This window comes from Zosterops lateralis (assembly GCF_965231275.1).
Source record: "Zosterops lateralis genome assembly, chromosome: 1".
Lineage (NCBI taxonomy): Eukaryota > Metazoa > Chordata > Aves > Passeriformes > Zosteropidae > Zosterops > Zosterops lateralis.
In genome coordinates this window covers 3,034,122-3,053,640 of record NC_139762.1, presented here as the reverse complement: position 1 = coordinate 3,053,640, position 19,519 = coordinate 3,034,122, and the positions used below count along the sequence as shown (strand labels likewise).

General features: G+C 48.3%; 2 protein-coding genes across 2 annotated transcripts; one reads left to right on the top strand and one right to left on the bottom strand.

Annotated features, from left to right (window-relative positions):
- Positions 1 to 71: 71 nt before the first annotated feature.
- LOC310919622 (multiple myeloma tumor-associated protein 2 homolog) lies at positions 72 to 3,785 on the top strand. The gene is made up of 9 exons (XM_083879049.1): positions 72 to 97; positions 989 to 1,123; positions 1,229 to 1,382; positions 1,467 to 1,512; positions 1,599 to 1,681; positions 1,772 to 1,844; positions 2,170 to 2,249; positions 2,515 to 2,673; positions 2,805 to 3,785. Exons 2-9 carry the CDS (start codon positions 1,030 to 1,032, stop codon positions 3,073 to 3,075), a joined length of 960 nt encoding a protein of 319 aa, XP_083735175.1. The 5' UTR covers positions 72 to 97; positions 989 to 1,029; the 3' UTR covers positions 3,076 to 3,785.
- Positions 3,786 to 5,667: 1,882 nt separating this feature from the next.
- Positions 5,668 to 19,199, bottom strand: ARF1 (ARF GTPase 1). The gene is made up of 5 exons (XM_083866779.1): positions 19,067 to 19,199; positions 9,652 to 9,831; positions 8,961 to 9,071; positions 8,268 to 8,392; positions 5,668 to 7,290 (listed from the first exon to the last, which is right to left on the bottom strand). Exons 2-5 carry the CDS (start codon positions 9,797 to 9,799, stop codon positions 7,129 to 7,131), a joined length of 546 nt encoding a protein of 181 aa, XP_083722905.1. The 5' UTR covers positions 9,800 to 9,831; positions 19,067 to 19,199; the 3' UTR covers positions 5,668 to 7,128.
- Positions 19,200 to 19,519: the final 320 nt, after the last annotated feature.

Here is a 19,519-nt window from a genome sequence, read left to right as displayed (position 1 = left end):
CGCGCTGGGCGGCGCGATGGTACCGCCCGTCTCGTCCCCCCCTCCGGCGCTGCCCGCGGTGGTAGCGGCGGGGCGGGCGCGCGCTCGGCGGCCGGAGGTGCGTGAGGGGCGCGGGGGCGGGTTTGGGATTTGGGATTTGGGGGGCTCTGGGTGTGATTCCCGCGGATTAGACCCGCCCGGTCCTTGCACACCTCAGCCTGGAGGGCCCCGGGGTGCAGGGAGCAGCCCCGAGCTGCTTTTACACGCTTTGGGGACGGGCAAACTCAGACCTCAGGCCTTGCAGCGTCCCGGTGCTGCAGCGTCTCCCGGCCCTGACCCCCTTCCCAGAGCCTAAACTCTGCCTCAGGTAATGTCCCATCCCCGGCCGTGCAGCCTCTTCTTGGGCTATATAACCTCCTCTCCAGGCCGTGTAATGCCCTCCCTACCCAGCCCGCCCCCAGGGCCCACTCCTTCCTCCAGCTCTCATCCCATCCAGGCTGTGATCCCTCTCCTAGACCCTGAAACCCCAGACCATGAACCCTTCCCCTTGAAACCCAGAGCCGCCATGCAGGCATTAAACCTGTAATCTCCTCCCAGACCCAGAACTTTCCCACTTCTAGTCCTGAATTCTTCCCCCCACAGGCTGTGAATCCCCCTTTGCTCTACAACCCCTTCCCAGGCCCTAAAACCCCCAAGCTGTGACAGCCCCACTGCTGGCCACAAACCCTGCCTGAGGCTCTGAACTCCCCAAGGCCATAAACCCCCTCTAGGCTGCCCTAAGTCCCCCTCCTCACCCAGCAACCTCCCCCCAGGCTGGGACCCTCCCCAAGCCATGCACCCCCTCCAACCTCTGGGTTATAAACCCCCCCTTCCAGCCTGTAACACCCCCACAAAAGCCTTTAGTTACTCCTCTGACCCCTGGGTGGGAGGGGCAAATTTGCTTTCAGGAGCCCCTCAGAGCTGTATGGAGGATCTGAAGTGGGTAAAGCCAGGGCTGATCTCTTTGCAGGTCACCAGAATCCCCCCAAATCTGCTGCAGGGTGGGGCACCATGTTCGGCTCCTCCCGGGGCGGGGTCCGGGGGGGCCAGGACCAGTTCAGCTGGGAGGATGTCAAGACAGACAAACAGCGTGAGAATTACCTGGGTAAGGGCTGATCCTGCTCAAATCCCCTCTGTCCCACCCTCCCTTGTCCCCTCTCCCACGGTTTTGGGGTGAAGTGATGTTGAGGAGGGGTCGTTGTTCCTACAGGGAACTCCCTGATGGCGCCAGTGGGGCGGTGGCAGAAGGGAAAGGACCTGACCTGGTATGCCAAGGGCAAGAAGGACACAGGTCCCCCGTTATCCAGGGAGGAAGAGCTGGCTGCTGTTCGCCTGGCTGAGCAGGAGGCCATGATGGCAGCACTGTGAGTCCACACCCCACAAAAAACCCCAAAAAATGGGGGAGATGTGTGTGTCCCCGCACTTATCACCTGCTCTTGTTTTTATAGGGGCTACAAGAACTTGAAGAGGCAGCCCACGGGTCTCAGCAAAGAGGTAACAAGGGCACCACATGTCCCCCCAGTGTCCCCATGGCTCTGATTTTGGGGACACACACAGGACACTGTCCCCTCTCCCCACAGGACCTGGCTGAGGTGTGCAAGAGGGACGGCGCCGAGCGGGACGAGAAGGACGTGGATCGGGTGGTGGGTTTGGGCAGCTCCAGGTGAGGAGAGGGGAAGGATCTTGTACCAATTTCAGAACCATTTGTTTGATTTTAGTGTTTTTATGCTGTTCTGTGTGGTCTCTCTCGCAGTGGCAGCGCTGGCAGGGTGATGCTCTCCAAGGAGGACAAAGAGGCAGCCAAGATGGGGCTCTCGGTCTTCACGGTATGGTGAAGTCACATTGTCCTTGGAAGGTTCAAAAATAAATAGAAAAAAGGCAAAAAGCAGTGCCCCACACTTGGAATATTTTATTTAAAAACCCATCTGGGTATTGTAGCACTGAGACCTGGAGGAGTTTCCTGTGTCCTGTTAGCACTGAGTTAATTTGTGGAGCTTTAATTTGGAAGCAGCTCTTAAGGGTATTCTAATTTTTCCCCAAATGTAATTTAATTTTTTTTTTTAAGTTTAATGTTTAAAGGGAGAAAAACCCTTTTTCTTGTCATTACAAGCTGTGGGTTCACTCTGTATTTTTCCCCCTCTCCAACTCTAGCACCAGAAAGTCTCCAGCAGCCCAGAGATACCTGTCTCCAAGAAGAAGCAGGAAAAGGAGGAGAAGGTGGAGGAGAAACGGTGAGGATTTTTCCCACTTCGGTGGGAAACCACCAGAAATACCCTGGCTTTTGTGGGAAATATTTTACAAAATGTTTCCACAGCTCTTCTTGGCACTGGGCTTGTTTTGCATGTCTCTGAATCATCCCCAAAAGCTTCTGTGGGCTTCTCTTTGGCAAAGGAGGGATGTGGTGGGATGTGCCTGGAAAAAGGGATGGGGATGAATTCTTGGAGCCAGAGGGATGCACAATGCAGGGATTCTCATTGCTTGACCTCTTCCCTGCAGACCTGAGAGCAGTAAAAAATCCAAAAAGGAGAAAAAGAAGGACAAAAAGAACAAGAAAAAGAAGAAGCACAAGAAGGAGAAGAAGAAGGACAAGGACAAGCATTCCAAGAAAGATGCAGCCCCATCATCCTCCGATTCTTCCCCAGATCGGGATAAGAGGTAGCTGGCTTGGGATGAGACATCATCAGTGGAAAACAGGAGGAAGGATTCAGGAGAGCCACGACTGGCATCTCCTGGCTTTCCAAACCCCGCTTTTCACCTCCAGAATCTCCTCGTTGTCTTCCCTGCAGGCACCACCGCAGGAAAACGCAGCAGCAGCAGCACTCGGAGGCATCGCGGCACAGCAGCCGCCGGCGGCACGACACGGAATCCTCGGGCAGCAGCAGCAGCAGCAGCGGCGGCGACTCCCGCCCCAGCCCCGCCCGCCGCCGCAGGAGCCGGAGCAGGGACGGCCGCGGCCGCCACCCCTCCCCGCGGAGAAAGGGCAGGAAAAGGAGCAGGTCCCGCTCCCCGCCGGCCCGCGGGGTCCGGCAGCGCCACGACACCGACTCGGAGGACTGAGAAAGGAGCCTGGGGGGTTGTTTCAGGGAGATCTTCCAAGAGATTTATATTTTTTAAGGTGGTTAAATTAAAGACGTCGGAGCCCCGCGGGTGCCGGGGCGGAGTCTGGCGAAGGGCGTTGAGGTTGTGGTGACGGGCAGAGCCCCTTCCCTGCCTGCCCAGGGGCAGCAGCAGCGGGTGTGGGGGGCAGCAGGGCCTGGGCACCCTTCTCCTCCCTCCCTAAAATCCATCCAGGCAGGATTGAGCACGGAGGATGCTGTGGGTGGGGGCTGGTGCTGAGGCGGTTCTGGCTGTGGTGCTGAAAATGCTGTGGATACCTCGTGTTTATGTATAGAGACTTTGGAAGAGATTATTATTATTATTATTGTTATTGTTATTATTACGGGGTTTTGTCTTCTTTCCCTGCCCTTGAGAGCTCGCCAGTACAAGAAGAGTTTATTTCTTTAAAAATTCCTTAAGTTCATCAGCTGCAGGGATAGAAGCTTAAAGCTCATCTAGTTCCAATGGGCAGGGACACCTTTCTCTGGGCCAGGTTGCTCCTGGCCTTGGACACCTAAATAATTCTTCAATTTACGGAGAGAAAGTGGATAGGACCAGGTGTCTTCCATGGGCTTTTGCCCTGGCCACATACACCACCCCAGGGAGCAGCAAACCCCATTCCCCTCCAGAATTTAAACCCTCAGCACATGATTATTTACGTTCTTGGCATACTGAAAGAGGGGAATTTTACAGCAATAAATAGAAATATTGATCCGGATGGAAAGGGGGTGTCCCGAGCAGCTCCGGAGCGTAGCCGGCCGTGCCAAGCACAAGGGCCTCATTTGTGTAATTAATGATGCAGCTGAGGACAGGGAGGGTTTGTGTGTCCCTGGTGGACAAAAGCCCAGTGGGGCCGTGCTCAGGAGCTGACAAAGCCCTTCTGTCCCAAGGTGCTCGGCCCCAGCAGTGGGAGAGGCTGTGGAGCCTTGGGTGATCCCCACCCCAGGAGGGGTTTTGGGGCTGGCAGCCTCTTGGCACCGGCGCTGCTCCTCGTGCTCTGAGCAGCTGCAGCTCCAGATCCAGCCAGGGATCCCCAGCTGGAGGGCCCTGAGCCCTGCAGTCTTTGGCCAGGGGCTCTGCCCCTGCTGGTGCTCACCAGGCTGAGCTCAGGGTCACCTCCAGGGGATTTTGGGATCTAAATTATGGCTGGAGCCTGCTGGGAACATCCCAGAGCAGGACTGTGCCTAATGGGAACTGGGCAACAGGTTGAAAAGGGAGCCTTGAGAGAGTGCAAAGAGCACAGCAAGCAGAGAAAAAATACCACAAATCCCAGTGTCCTGCTCCCTCCGTGGGCTCCCCATCTCCCATGTTCAGCTCCCAGGCTTTGGGATGGATGCTGTGGCAGGGCTGGGCTCTGCCAGGATGATCTGCACCCACAGCTCCTCAGCAAAGGGAGGGTGTTGATTTGCCCAGCACTGTGCCAGGGGGGCCAGGGCACTGCTGGCCCAGCTCAGTTCAGCCCTGCAGGGCTTTCTCCTGCTCTCCCCCTTTCCTGTTTCACTCTCAAAACTAAGATCTGAGGAAATTGTTCTGAGAAATGTGGGAAGGCAAAACTGAGGGGGGTAAAGGAGCCCAGCCCCATCCCTGTCCCAGGGCTGCTCACCCCCAAACCTCCCTGTCCAGCTGCTGCAGTTCCTTTGTCCTGGGCTTGAGCCACCTCCTGCCCAGCTGCTGGATGGCCAAAACTCCAGGCTGAGAGCCTGGAACAGAGCAAAGCCTGTGCTGCCCAGAGCAGAGGGCACAGCTCCTCCAGCTCTGATAACATCACCACATTCCCTGTTTTCCACAGCCAATTCTGTATGCAGAGGAGCAGCATCCTAACCCAGCTGGCCCTCCAATTCCCTCCCAGAACAGGAATAAAGAGCTGTCCTGCTCTATTAGAGAGGCAAAGATCCTGATGCAGAGCTTGACGTTCCAAGGTGGATTTCTGACTGGCAGGAGGTTTGTGATCCCAATTTCCCCAGTGCTATTTACCCTTTGCTACAGTTCCTGTTACCCACCCAGAGTCCCAGGTTTCCCCACAGGGAATTTGCTCTCTAACCTGCAGGACAGATCTTTTATCCTGCAGCTTTCCAGCCTGTCTAAGGGGGAATCTGCTGCAGCTCCAGCCAGGAATGTGAGCACTGGGGAGGAAAAAGCTGCACCTGACAGGGAAAGGCAGGAGGATCATCCAGAAGAGAAGCTCTGTCCCAGATCCAGAGGGGACTGCAGAAAGGAAACATGCAAAACAAAGCGCTGAGGAAGGAGGAATTCCTATTTTTTTTCCCCATAAAACTGGTAATTCACAGATCCTGTAATTAACTGGGATCAGCAGGAGGAACAACCTGTTGGGGCTACTCAAGAAGCTCAAGCTATGTTGTTGCCCCAGAGGCAACCCAGTGACACCAGTAGAATCTACAAACATCAACCACCATTTCACCTGCAGGAATGACACATTTCTTGGAAAATACAGGAGATATCCTCAAATTTTTGTACAAATTGTGATGTGGCAAAACGTTGCCTTGGATTTGGATCCCCTGCACAAAGATGATACAAACCAACACGATACCAGTGCAAGTTTCATGAAACTTTTTATTCAACAAGTATTTAATTATGATTCTGCCAAGATGATCGAATGAACAGCAAGGCATAAAAAACATGAAATAGTTAAGAGATTTTTATTCTAATAGCTTTAATTACAGTGCTTGTTTGTCGAAATGAAAACTGAAAACAAGTATACAAAACAGTTGATTACTAGTTGTGTATTGAAAGCAATAAAGGTTTCCACAACACTAAATAAACCAGTTCTGATAGTTCCTCGAGTTAAAGTTTAACAGCTCCAGCTTCTTCAGTGTTTATCAAAATACAAAAGAAAAGTAAAGAGGTCTTTTTTTTGTTTTTCTGATGGCAAATCTGAACCTTGCAGTATGAGGGATGCCAAGGGTTTTCACACATATACAGATATGGGATTGTTCCAAAATGGGATTGAATACTTGTAGAGTGGAATGACTCTCCAAACTCTCATGCTTTTTGTTTTTTGTATTTTTTTTTTCCTAGACACTATACATAGATGTTTGGTGTTTTTCATGGCAATTCTTACGTTAAGTACAGTACTTTCTGCCTATAGAGCTCAGGACTAGGACAGGCTGTGCTTCCTGTGGAAAGGTTTTGCCTTCTGGAGTGGTTTACACACAAGAAAAGTACAAAACACTTTTTTGACAAATATGACAGGCTAAAAATGTCGACTTCTGGAAATGATTCAAGTCCAATGGAAACAAGAAATCTCACCTGAACCAAAAGTCAGATGTTTAGCATGAGTCTGCAGAGCTCATCTAAACCAGGCCCAGCAAATCTTTTAACGGTTGTGAACGGAGATGAGCACAGACTACGAGCTACAGAAAGAGCCAGAGATCTACTACTTATGATCTGTTCGTTAAGCAGATGAAGCTAATTGGGTGTCAGTCATTGCTTCATCCTTTCAAAAGAATCAAGAGTCACCACACGTTTGAGCTGGAGCAGCAGAAGCGATGTCAAACGTTTGTGTGTTTTTTAAGTGTTTTTACTTTTCCTTGTCTATTTAAAAAAATACAGAATTCAGGTTAAAAACCAACCACCAAAAATGGATCTCACAGATCTCACAACCCAACCAAGATCGAATCCAGCTCTACTGCACAAGGACCACTGGCAACCCTTACGTTATTAACCCACTTAATTCCCTTCCAGGTACTAAACAGTGACTCGATTCTTTACAATAAAAAAGCTGAGTAATATTGCATAGGAGTACCAGAAACTGCCTCATTGGAAACAAAAACTATTTACATTAAATAAGAAACCTAACTGTTTTCAGGCTTGTATTTGCCACATTTACAGCATGATGCAATATATACTGTGACAAAAAAGAAATGAAAACAGCTTCCGGCACTCAATACCACAAAGTAGCACAGTTTGCCACATTAGAGTAAAGCGAAGGGCGAATAGGAGGAGGAAATAAGAGGGAGGGGTGGAAAAAGAGGGAAGAGGAAGGTTTTTATGGTTTCATTTCTGGTTTCGGAGCTGATTGGACAACCAGTCCAGTCCTTCATAGAGACCGTCTCCACTAGTGGCACAGGTTGCCTGGATGTACCAGTTCCTGTGACGAAGAGAATGCAGTCCAAGTTTGTCTGTGATTTCTGCTGCATTCATGGCGTTCGGCAGGTCCTGAGGGAAGCAACAACAGTCATTCCCCACTCTTTGCATCACCAGCTTGAAAAGCATTACAAGAAACTTAGAGCCCTCAAAACTTCTCTTTCAGAAAACCCCAGTGATATTCAACCCCTTTGATATTCAAGCTATTTCCCCAACACTAACCAAAGTCTCAAAGGTTTAACAGCCCAATCTAAATCAACATTATGGAATGTTTCATAGGGAAGCTGATGCCTGGATCCAGTCATTCCCCCAGTGCTGATACTGCTCACAATTCCCAGCCTGTTTCCACTCAGGAGTATCCTTTCTGTAACTGCAGTTATGATTTAAGATCAACTTTGATCACCCAGTACTACTCTGCTGAGCAGAGCTTCTTTAGAGCCCACCTTTCCTACTCCTGGACATGACTTATGGAATGCTCACCCCTCCCAGCTGAGGCTGTGCTATCAGTGGAGCAGGATGTTATTCCCTCTTTACATTTCCTGGTCACATTTCAGGCCCTTGACATTTGGGGTTAAGCTGCCAAGACCTTTACAAGCAATAAAAGGCAGAACTCTCAGCTGACTCTGAGGCCTGGGAGAGCCCAGCTCACAGCTCAACACAAGCACATTGAAACTCCAGTGCTTCCACCAGCACCAGCAGAGCCCTCAAACACCCTAAATGAGGAATTCAGGGAGGTTCTGGCATTCCAGCATTCCTCTCTGGATGAAGTTTGGGCAGGTGCTGTAATTGAGCCATGTCAACCTTAAAAATCAAACTGCTTTTCACTAAAACTGAAAAATCTCTCTGCCAAAACTGTTTAGAATGATGCTCCCTTCAGATGAGAGTTTAATCCATAATTTTCTCCCTTCAACATACCTGAATGGCCATTTACTCTGAGTTTACTTATCATTACACTGAAAATATGAAAATCAAGGTCAAGATCTGGCACTCATAAAGGATGTTGGAAGTTTTCAAGGGTTCAGACAGAGAGACACCTTTCTTGGGCATACCTGTTTGTTAGCAAACACTAATAAAACAGCATCTCTGAGCTCATCTTCTGCCAACATTCTCATAAGCTCTTCTCTGGCCTCATTCACACGTTCTCTGTCATTGCTGTCAACCACAAAAATCAGACCTAGAAATAAACAAACAAGAATAAACATAAACTTGAAGTCTCACATCTGAGAGAAAGTCTGTTCTTGCTGAGAGTTGGTGAAAACTGGTTTTGGTTCACATTTGCTTTTGCAGTTTGGGTACTCTTTCTTCACAACCACCTGGCATTTTCCAGGGAGCAGCAGCTCCTGAAATGCTGTGACAGGACTCAAAGACACTCACATGAAAAAGGCCCAGCAGTGACACAAGTGACAAACTCTCAGTCCATGGGGCTGCCGAGCTTTCAGAGAAGACTCTGCTTTGAAGTGAGGGCAGAGCTGTGATGCTGACAGAAGAAAAACAAACTCCTGAACTCGCTCTGAGTCAGAAGGACAAGGAAGACTGGTTTCTGGAATTCTTCCCATCCCTCTTTGAACCCGCAGTGGCTTAAGAGAAAAGCCAGAGCAGCACACAAACACACCCTTCTATAACAATAAATATTTCCACTCCCCTCCAAGAAACTTGCAAAATTAGCTTAGTGAAGGGAGTAAAAAAAAAACTCTCTTAGATTCTGGAAAGGTGGGGATCAGGTGTGTGGAGAACACACTCACCTTGTGTGTTCTGGAAGTAGTGGCGCCAGAGGGGTCTGATCTTGTCCTGACCGCCCACGTCCCACACTGTGAAGCTGATGTTCTTGTATTCTACTGTTTCCACATTGAAACCTAAAAAAAGAGATTGTGGCACAAATCTCACTCAAATATAACTGGCCTGTTGTATTTAGCGAGTCACACTCAGATTGGCATCATTTAAAAAGTTCAGTTAAAATTGCAACTGCTTTAAACCAGCAGAATCCTGTGCTGGAGCTCTTGAAGGAGACAAACAGGGGTTGTCCTGCTCCCATCATCACCCCAATGAAAAAAAATCTAATTGCTACCTGAAAAGCTACAAAAACAAACTATGTTGCCTAAAAAAAACCCCTCAAAAAACCACCAACCTCCCTTGGGTTTTAAAAACTGCAAATCTTAACCCTTTCCAATAAAAAAAGGAAAAAAAGATGAACCCTCTGCTATTCAGTCTGATTGACAAATTGCCCTTCTGTGGCCCACAGAGGCTCATCCCACAAATGACTGATGAGAGGGAGTGGAGTGAGAAAAGTCACAATTCCCTCCCATGGCAGAACATTTGGCTGTTCCACCTTCACACCGTGGCTTTAGCAAGTGTTTGTTCTGACAGACAAGTCACTTAAATCAGCTGAGACCCAAATCTCAAAGCCACCAGTTAGAGAAACAGAAAAACTCTTACCTATAGTAGGAATAGTAGTTACTATTTCACCAAGTTTAAGTTTGTACAAAATAGTTGTCTTTCCTGCAGCATCCAGGCCAACCATTAGAATACGCATTTCTTTTTTGCCAAAAAGGCCTTTGAAGAGGTTAGCAAAAATATTTCCCATGGTTGAGATATGTTCTCACTGGCCAGTAAAGTCTGGAGGGAAAAAAAAAGATCAGAGTATCACTCATGAGTTACTGACAGTTAATGTCCCGACCATGACACAAAAACCACGAAAAACAAACCAAAGTGAGAGATAATGTGATTCATTTATAGACACCCCAGACAGCACTGAACGTTTTCCCCTCACTGAAGCAACACAAAGATGAACAGATGTGCCAAAACTCGGTGCTCATGAAATAACTTTAATAGCTTGAAGTGCTTGAAATGCTTCAAATATTCTTTGAGAGATTTTAGCATTAATTGCTGTTGTCAAACTTTTGCTATAAAATTCATGCAGCTGACCACTTCAGGTACTTTACTCCCCACTGATACAGGATAATTTATCTACAGAAAAGTTTCACCATTTTACAAACTTTTCCCAATTGACCCGCAGATAACGAGTTTTTGCTCAGCACAGCAATAGCTGCTCCTTCTTTAGGGAAGGAAACTCTGAATACAGCTGGGATTTTCTCCTCCTCATAAGAGTTTCCTTCCTCTCCATCCCCGAGGAAATGGGCTGTGAACAGCACATAAACACAGAGCAGTTACTTTCATTAACAGCGGAGGGAGACCTTCTGTAGGAAACAAACCCACATTTAATCAAACTTAACTATGGAGAATTAAAAGAGCAGGTTCAGAGATGAGCACTTCCTTCACAGCCAAGGCTCCTGCCTGGGTGATTAAAGTGATTAACAATGTCAGCAGGAGCTTCCTGTTTAGGAACTGCAGAAGCTGCTTTTGCACTCCAGCCTCAGACACTTCCCTGTGCCCTTGGGACCTGACCCATCCCATCACAAATTCCCCCCACTCTCCAAACTGAGTCCTGCACAGTTTACAGCAGGATTGAAACCCCCATGAGAACTATGGCTGTGCTAATACAAGGCAGGAGAAAACAGCCTGGAAGCCTCACAGACGCCTCACAGGCTGATAGGGACAATTCACACCCTCCCTGCTGCTGCCTCTAGAAGCTCTCAGATGTCACGTTAAGAAGAGATAAAACCCAACTGAAAATTCACGTTTCTGACGAGATGCACAAACAGCCAATAGATTCAAAGCACGAGTTTCCTGTAAATCAAATTTAAAGCATAACATGAAGTTTGAATCATGTCTGGAAATATTCTGTATTTCAGCATAAATTGTACTCAAAGCAAAACTCTCCCTAGAAAGAGACTTCACAGAACATCTATTTAAGAACAATAAAGCAAGATTTGGATAGAAAAACACACCACAGCACAAAAGCCTTTTCCCATTCTGTTTAGTCATGTCTGAAGTCTGACTTCCCCACTCTGCACTAGGAAGGGGCCGAGCAGTTCTGTCCTCTCCGGGAAGTTTTGCTGGATCCCATTTTTAACCCAAAAGTTAAAAGGGTGTAACATTAACCCAGTCACGTGTCCGAGCACACACAGCTCACGGGGAAGGTCAGAGTCCACTCCACAGCTCCTCCCACTCGATGAAGCAACTCCAGTCAAAGATTCATTCATTTGATATTCATTTCATATGGCTGAAGTTTTAAAACTGATCTCCTCTACAAACCAGCTTGGGGATTAAAACCAAAGGGGAGGTTTTAAAAGTTCTATTATTCCACCATTTCCTTTTGTGTTTCTGCAGCACGACCATGGACATTCCCCCTCCCACTGGAATATATGAAGGCTGTATAAACAGGAAGGTTAATTAGGAAGCAGAGAAAACAGTTTTGCTGCAGTGTCCATTTCTCCACAGCAGGAAATCTCCCATCCCAGCCCGCAGCACAGCTCTCCCCGGGCTGTAAAGCTCTCCTTTGTCTGGCTGCTCATGCCACCTCTATCTCCTGCTTCATCTGGAAAGCAGCAGCCAGGGCTGAACTGTGACCTTTTACCAGAGCTCACTGAAAGGGGCTGCAGGAACTTTTGCAGCAGGAGAACCTCAGAAGCCTGAACAAAGGATGCCTTTCTTTGGTTTGCACAAGTTTAAAAGTGTAATAGGTTATCAAATGCTTGGACTGATCACAGTCATTAGGTAAAAGAGGAAAATCCTATCGTTTACATCCACAACATCTTTCCACACACCAGGAAAGTCCCAGGCTGCTGAACGAGTTGCTGCACTTGGCACTAACAGCAGTGAATCCCGTTAGATCCTTGTTTTCCTGGCAGCTATTTCCAGGTCAAGCCTGCCCTTCACCACTGAAGCTGTTTTTATGGCAGGCAACCCAGCCTCCTTATTTTTATTTTTTGTGAAGAATAAGAGGTTAAGATCCATTTAAGCACTTGGCTTCCATTTTCCTCTTGTTCTCTTCCACATCCCTCCTATCCAAAGCGACTCTGTAACTTTATTTGGTACTTCAGGGTAGGTGGCATTACGAAAAGTCACATTTATTTTTATAGGCAGCACAGTATAGTTTACAGCCCACTCCTGCAAGAAGAAGAGTGTGTTTACAAGTTAACTGAAAAGTAGCTGAATCCTTGCTGTCCAAAAGAAAAAAGAGGAATTAATCTGCAGAACTCCCCCAAACTGCTTTGGTTCCCATCAGGGTTTTGTTGGATGAGGCTGGGGCAGTGTCCCTGCCTTCCCCATGGGTGGGACAGTCCCCTGAGCAGAAGTTCCTCACCCTCAGTGTGGTTTGTCCTCCACTGCCACAGGAACTGCCCGGATGGGCCCGAGCTGTTTCCCAGCCTTGGCTGCCTCAGTTAATGCAGCTCAGCTGAGAGATCACGGGGCTGCTCCCTCTGCACTCCAGGACTGAGCTTTAATTCCCATCCGTGCACACTTTGAAAAGTCTGCAATTTCCTCATATATTAAGTTAAGCAAAAATCCCTGTTACTTTTCACCCCTTGCAATGTGTATCCTGACTCACCAATATCTGATCTGAATTCCTCACTGAAGTTTAACTTCCTCCTTCCCTCCACCCGAATGTTGGCAGTAATTGCTACACTGATCGTTTTAGGAGCACAAGGTGTGGATAAAATCCCTGAAAACATAAAAGACTTCGGCTTGTGAGCTGCTTGTAGTGCTTGAGCACATCTTCAAAAGAGGGATCCATCAGGCTAAGTGGGAAGATTTGAGTATGAAAGGGAACGATTTGAATAAACAGCACCGACTATTTTCACAGAGTGTGTATTTTCCATCAGCACAACTCCAGCTTCTGGAAAAGGCAACTCAGCGCCCCTGAGCAGACCCAGCTCGGCCCAGCACTGAAGTGTCTGTCTGTCTGTCTGTCCCTGCCCGGGGAAGCCCTAGAGCACTTTTAACACTGAGCAGCGCTGAGAACCCGTCAGGCAGGTTCGGCTGAGGTACAATGTGCCATTGGTAAACAGCAGCGCTGACGTTCAATGGGGAAGTTGCAGTTTCGTTTCGTGAAACAAAAGCATTTTCAGCCTCCTGTTTTCTAGTAAGTGATACACTGAGATAAGCCATTAGGAGAACAGGCGGCCCCTTTTGCAGAGAGGCTCCGAGTGAGGAGTTAAAAATGAATGAGTGTCTGCAATAGCAGCGGCCTCGGCGGTTGTTAAAGTGATACGGCCCATGAGGAAGAAGCAGAATCTCCTTTTATTAATTGTAGGTGGTTAGAAAAAGAGCTCTGAGGAATATCTCAAGGCCAAAGAGCATTAAACACTTAATCATCGTGCAGCGTTTCATATTCAAAGGTGCATTAATGCATTTGAACGTCATTTCATTCAGGCTGCTTATCGTGAGGAGTCCAATCTGCTGCTTGACCCCAAACTCCTCGGGTGAGTTTGGGTAACAACCCCACGGATCTATGACCAGAAGGATGTGCAGGCCCATCAAATATACCTTGAAATTCCCACAGAACCTCAGCTTTACACCTCTGGAAAAGTTCTTTTTGATCACGTAGAGATTAAACTTCCCTGAGACAGGAATTGTGTTCCATTTAGGTTCACACCATTTATTTAAACATACCAGGGACAAAACGAGAGGCCAAGGCAGAGGATGACACATGCATTATTTAATCAGACTACACTGCACTACAGAAATACATTTAATTCACTTCTGTGGACCAGCACTAACCACATAAGGCTCAAAATAAGGTTCCAAGTGTTAAAATCAAGCTGGCTGGGCCCGACAATTTGACAATCTGAAAATCCCAGCGGCCATAATGTGGCAGGGGTTTGGAAGCAGAGGAGCTTTAAGGTCCCTTCCACCCCAAACCATTCTAGGATTTTATGGTTCTGTGATAAGATCAGGCAAGGAAAGTTCAAGCCTCTGTTCCTCCCCCTGCAGAGCCGGCTGGGATGGAGGTACAGAGGGCATTTGTTGTTTCCCTGGGATGTTCCTATCCTGGTTTAAAAGCCCGTTTCAAGGACAGATAAACATGGCACCACCACCAGTGACACACGGAGCTACACAGCCACAATCACACAGAATATTAAAGCACAGGTAAAACCCCCAAGAGCTGCAGGTTTATCAAAAAGCTGCTTCCTGGGAGTTTCCTGCACCTTGTTCCATTTGCTTGGGCACCTTGGCAAGTAAAAGTGGCCTGTTTACAAAGGCAGTGGATTCACCACCGAAATTCCATCCCCATTTAAAGGAAAATCTACTTGATATTGGCCTAAGCTTTAACTCCATGTCTAAAACAATTTAGAAAACCCCCAAAATCCATAATTCATAACCTGGTTTTAACATACCAGTTCTGTCAGCCACAAGGGAATAAAAATGGATCAATTTGTTATTTACCAGAAATATTGATTTGAAATTCAGCCAGTTATCACTAGTTGGCCTGGACCATTCTTTCTCATTTACAGCATTCTAGGATGTTTAAAATTGAATTATCAAGAAAAGCAAAATATTCACATGAGAGATCACCAAACCAATGTGCAAATAAGAGGTGAGAAAGCATTTTTTAAAAAACCCATTCAACTCCAGCAGCTGTTACTGGTGTAACATGCAAGAACAACTGGCAAATAATTTAAAATGCAAGTCTAACCCGACAGCTCGTTCTTAACAATATAAAGTGCGATTTAAAGGAGAATGTGAGAAGAGATCCAACGAGAATAGAACGCCGCTAAAATTCAGGATTAATCCACAGCCCCAGTGTTTCACACCCCCACCCAGCAGGGAACAGTGCTGATGTGTTCCCTTGAACTTGAAATAATTTCTTTACAGATTAAAGTGTTCTGTTACAGCAAATTTTGGAAACACCTCTTTATATATAGCCAGGGTGGCCCAATACACTATTCCAGTGCAGTTACAGTCAACTATTTTTAGAAACTGTTTACTGGCCTTCCACATGTGCTGACCTGAGAGATGACAATTTATCAGCTCAAATCCTTTCACTTTGGGGCTTTAACACTGAAAATTTAGCTCGGGTAATTTTGATTTGAGCTCCTTTAGAGAATATCAGTATCAGTGGGTGTGGATTACGTGTGAAATGTAAGAGCAGCCAACAGGCAGGCCCAGGCCTTTGTTCACCAGGTGATTCATTATCCTGCACACACAGCACTGTAAAAAAGGCCATGGCAACATCGTCATCTTCCCTGAGCTCTTCATTAATATTAAGTCCTATCTCCTTTATAGTTTTAACCATCAGAACCAGGAGTGTGGAGCTCAACACTGACCAGTGCAAACATTTCCCCCCAGTTCACACTGGGAGTGTTTCTGCCAAGCTCGGGATGGAAAAGGTGTCCTGAAGGATCATGACCTGGTTATTTGAGGGGGAAAAAGTGGGAGCATTGGAATCGAAGTTAAAGGTTCATCACTGTGCTGCCATCTAAACTGGAACTGCTGGATTTGGCCACCAAAGGCATCCAGGGTTTAACTAAAAAGGGTCCAAAAGCACTGAGCATGTCCAAGGCAGGTGGAAGACAGGCCAAGCACAGGTGAGACACCAGGTGAAGGAATTCTCCTTGTCCAGCACCTTTGTTTAACCCCCTGCTGTCTGCACACCTCACCCAGACAGGACATTTCCCACATGCTGGAACGTTCTCCTCAGAGTGCTGGGCTTGGAATGGCAGAAAACAGAAAATAGTTTCACTTACAAGATCAAAACAAGGACAAAAGAGGGAAAATTTCCTTTGGGGTCATGCCTATCTCTCAGACACAAGAACATCTCACTCCTAAAATAACAGCCAGAATAAAAAGAGTCAGTATCAAAGGCAGTGGGTTGTTTGACTTGATACTCAAATACCAAACCAGAATTATTCCCTTATTCTCACCTTCAAGCAGAGAAAGCAAACTGCTGCTGTTTCACAACAAAACCTCCAACAATTTTAAAGATTTATACACTACCACAACTGGAGAGCACACAAACCACCCCTGAGGAGAAACAGGTACCTGATCTGAAAAATATCTTATTTTAAGCACAGGTTGAGAGGTAAAAAGCACAGAGGGAGGTGCATCCATGATACTGCATCCCTCCTCAGGAAATACTGTGGTGCCAACAATGCAGTTGTGAACTCTGTGACTTTCTGCTCACCAGTTCAGCACTGGCTACACTGGTGTGAGAACTGGCGGGTATAAAGAATTTCTTTTCAGATAAGAGGTGCACAGTTGGGGTGGTTTTCTTTTTGGTTTTGAGGCTGAATTGTTCCCCAGTTCAAAATCTTCAATTTTAAGCCAAATATCCTGTTATTCATTCCCAGGAACTGGGCACTAAGTCAACATTTACACTCCTAGTAGAAATGGCAAGAACTCACACGAGAGCTCCATCCAGCAATGAAATTGGCTTTTGGTTTGGAGGAAATGTCAAGGCAGAGCCTCTGAGTTGTGAGGTACCAACAGCAGTGGCTGAACAGGAGCTGTGTTAGACACCAGAGGTTTATCAGAACTGAAACATCAGCAGAAGCTCCTCCACAGCCCCTCAGACGTTCATGTGTGTTAAAAATAAGGAATAAAATCGGATACTTGCAAGCAGAAAGGAAAAAAAAATGCTGAATTACACAGAAAAAACAGCTGCTGTAGTAGGAAGCTGATTCTGAACTTCTTTACTCATCAGCTAAAGAAAAGGAATGGCTGAGGACGGTGCCAGCTCTAACACAAGCTCTGTAGCATTCCAGGAGCAGAACTTCCAAGAGATTTCTATAAAAAGAACCAGAAGTATTCCTTTTCAGATAAAGTTAGCTCACGTTCACCAGATTTATCCACTGTAAAGCAAGCTGGATGCTTGGGAAGGCTGTTGAAATCCATAAGAATCCTTGCTTGAAAGCCCATGTTCGAAAAGAAGAGGTTGTTTTAGAAATAAAAGCCTCTGGGAGGTGTAGAGGTGGTTCTTTAAACTTCCATTTCAGCTGGAACCCTGGGTTTGAGCTTCTCCTCCTTCCACCAACCCATGTCACCAGTGGCTCAGCTGATAATTATCAGTACAAACGCTCCTGCTTGGAGCAGCTGGAGCACAGCACACTCTGCTGAATTCCCAGGAGTAGAATCCAGCCCCTAAACTCCCACACACTCTCAGTTTGCCTTGAAAAGCTGTGCCTGGTCCTCCCCCCACTTGGTCAGGGTGACTAACACTCACAGGGAACTCTGTGCAGGCTCCTGCCAGGCCCTTCCACATTCCAGCTATTTCACAACCCCAGGAAACGTTCAGAGAAACCGATCTGAGCTCCTCGGACCATTCACACCGAGGGGGTTTGACTCTGAACGGGACTTACATCACAAAAGCTCTTCTAGAGGGGAGGTTTCAAATCATCATTTTAATTCCTTGACGATCCACCACAGGAAGCACCGACAGACTTGGCAAAGCTGTGGAGTTTTGAGCTGTGGAGGTTCAATCGAGGTGAGTTTCCTCACCCTTTCACCCAATGCAATTATTCCAGCAGGGAAAGCAGCCCAACAGGGCTCTCCTGCACTGCAGACGTGTTTTGTGGCAGAGAAAAATCAGTGGCATCAAACCAACTCCAAAACCTTTCCTTTCAGAGATCTCCTTTATCTATAACACTGTACTCCTATTTTTTTCCATTATATGAATAAAAGCAAAATAACAATCCTCCACTTCAGCCACACTTCCTTTTTTTTTTTTTTTTCCCTCAGAAGCGCTCCAAATCAGCAGCAAAAAATAGCAATAAAGATATTGCTGAATGACCTTGGAAAAATCCACTTTGCCTCGGTTTCTCTGCCTAGAAAATAAGGTTAATAGAATACCCTGCAAAGGGGTGTTGCTGCGAGCCTCACAAGACAAAGCTCGAAGCATTAAACAAACACCTGGAATTTTATTTATTGACAAAGCCGCAATTTCAACACCAGACCTCTGGTCCCGAGTCTAATCAACCTGTGGAATTTGCTTTGGCAGGAGCAAGAGCGGCAAAGCCACAAGGTCAATGTCAAACACACGACAACATTTGGGGCAGTTTTATGGCCCCGGCAGAGTTTTTGGTCTCGCTCTGCTGGGGCAGAGCCGGGCTATCGCTTCATCACACCGAGGGTTTATCAGCCCCTAAAGTATCGCGTTCACCTCTCACAGAGACAGGACGGAGTATTTTCAGAGAGAATATAAAATATCCTCCCACAGGGAGCTGCTCCGCCAAGGAAAGCTGATCTCCCACACCGCCAAACCCAAGCCGATGGACGGCAAACAAGAGTTGTTTGCTCCTGGATAAAGATCAACTCTTCAGCCAAGAAAAAAAAAAAAGAAAAAAAATACCAACTCAGCAGCCCAAGGGCTTACGGAGAAACAACCTCTGCCCCAGGAGCTTCACCCTGGCCTCGTTTTCCCCCACCAGAGGAGGGTTTTGGGGGGGGGAGAGGAGAAGGAGAGAAGGAGGAAATGCCTCTCCTTCCCTCGGAGCGGCCACGGGCGGGGCAGAGGCCGGAATGAGCGAGTTTGGGGAAGGGAGGACGAGCCCATCCCGTCTAATCCCATCGCTAGAGGGAGCGGAGCTGGGCCTTGTGCAGCTGCTGGCGGAGCTGGAGCGATTCCCCTTTCTCAGCTCTGCCTATCCCACCCCTTTTTCCCACCCCATCCCACCCACGGGCCGGGAAGGGAAAGGCCCGACCCCCCCCCCCCCGCCTTCAAATCCGCCCCACAAACGCGGAGAGGGGGGAAAAAGATGGGGCAACGCCGCTCTCGGAGGCCTCTGGTTCTGCGAGGGGAAAAGGAATGAGTGGGGATAAGATGGAGTGAGAAGGAATTATAAGGAATGTGAAGGAAATCACAGCCCGGCCCCGCTTCCTCAGCGCCCGCCGCCGCCTCCCCTCAGCGCCAAGGCCGCGGGATGCGGGCGGGCGCGCGGCGCGGCGGGCCGGGTGGGAAAAAAAAAAAAAGGCTCGAAAGGAGAGAAGAAGAAGCTGTCAACAAACCCACCGGCGTCGTCGGGAGCCGCGGGCCGTGGGTCTGGCTGCGCTCGGAGGGTCCCGCTCGGAGCCCGCTCGCCCCGGCCGCGATCCGCCCTGGAGCACAAGATGGCGGCGCGATGCGGCCACGTCAGTGCCCGCCCCACGCGAGGCACCACGGGGAGGCGAGGAGGGAGCGGGGGGCGCGGCCTGAGCGCAAAGGAGGCGTGGCCAAGGCGGGCTGCCGCAGGGCTGCGATGTGCGGAGGGCGGGGCGTAGAGGCGCAGTGAGCGTGGCCACAGCGGGAGCGACAGTTTTGTTGGCTCCGGGGCGTGGCCTGGAGGGAGTGGGCGTGGCCAAGGTGGGAGCAGCGGTGCGGGGACGGCTCGGGGGCGTGGCCTAATGGTTAGCCGCGCCCACTGGGAGCGCGCGGGGCCGGGATCCCCCGGGATTGCGGGAATGGAATGGGATGGAACGGGAATGG

Bases quoted from the DNA above. Each gene is read 5' to 3' on its own strand.
- LOC310919622 (XM_083879049.1), top strand. From the start codon at position 1,030: ATGTTCGGCTCCTCCCGGGGCGGGGTCCGGGGGGGCCAGGACCAGTTC. The intron at 1,845-2,169 runs GTATGGTGAAGT...CTCCAACTCTAG, and splicing joins TGGGGCTCTCGGTCTTCACG to CACCAGAAAGTCTCCAGCAG. The intron at 2,674-2,804 runs GTAGCTGGCTTG...TCTTCCCTGCAG, and splicing joins TCCCCAGATCGGGATAAGAG to GCACCACCGCAGGAAAACGC.
- ARF1 (XM_083866779.1), bottom strand. From the start codon at position 9,799: ATGGGAAATATTTTTGCTAACCTCTTCAAAGGCCTTTTTGGCAAAAAA. The intron at 8,393-8,960 runs GTGAGTGTGTTC...GTTTATTTCTAG, and splicing joins CTACTTCCAGAACACACAAG to GTCTGATTTTTGTGGTTGAC. The intron at 7,291-8,267 runs GTATGCCCAAGA...TGCTTCCCTCAG, and splicing joins TAGTGTTTGCTAACAAACAG to GACCTGCCGAACGCCATGAA.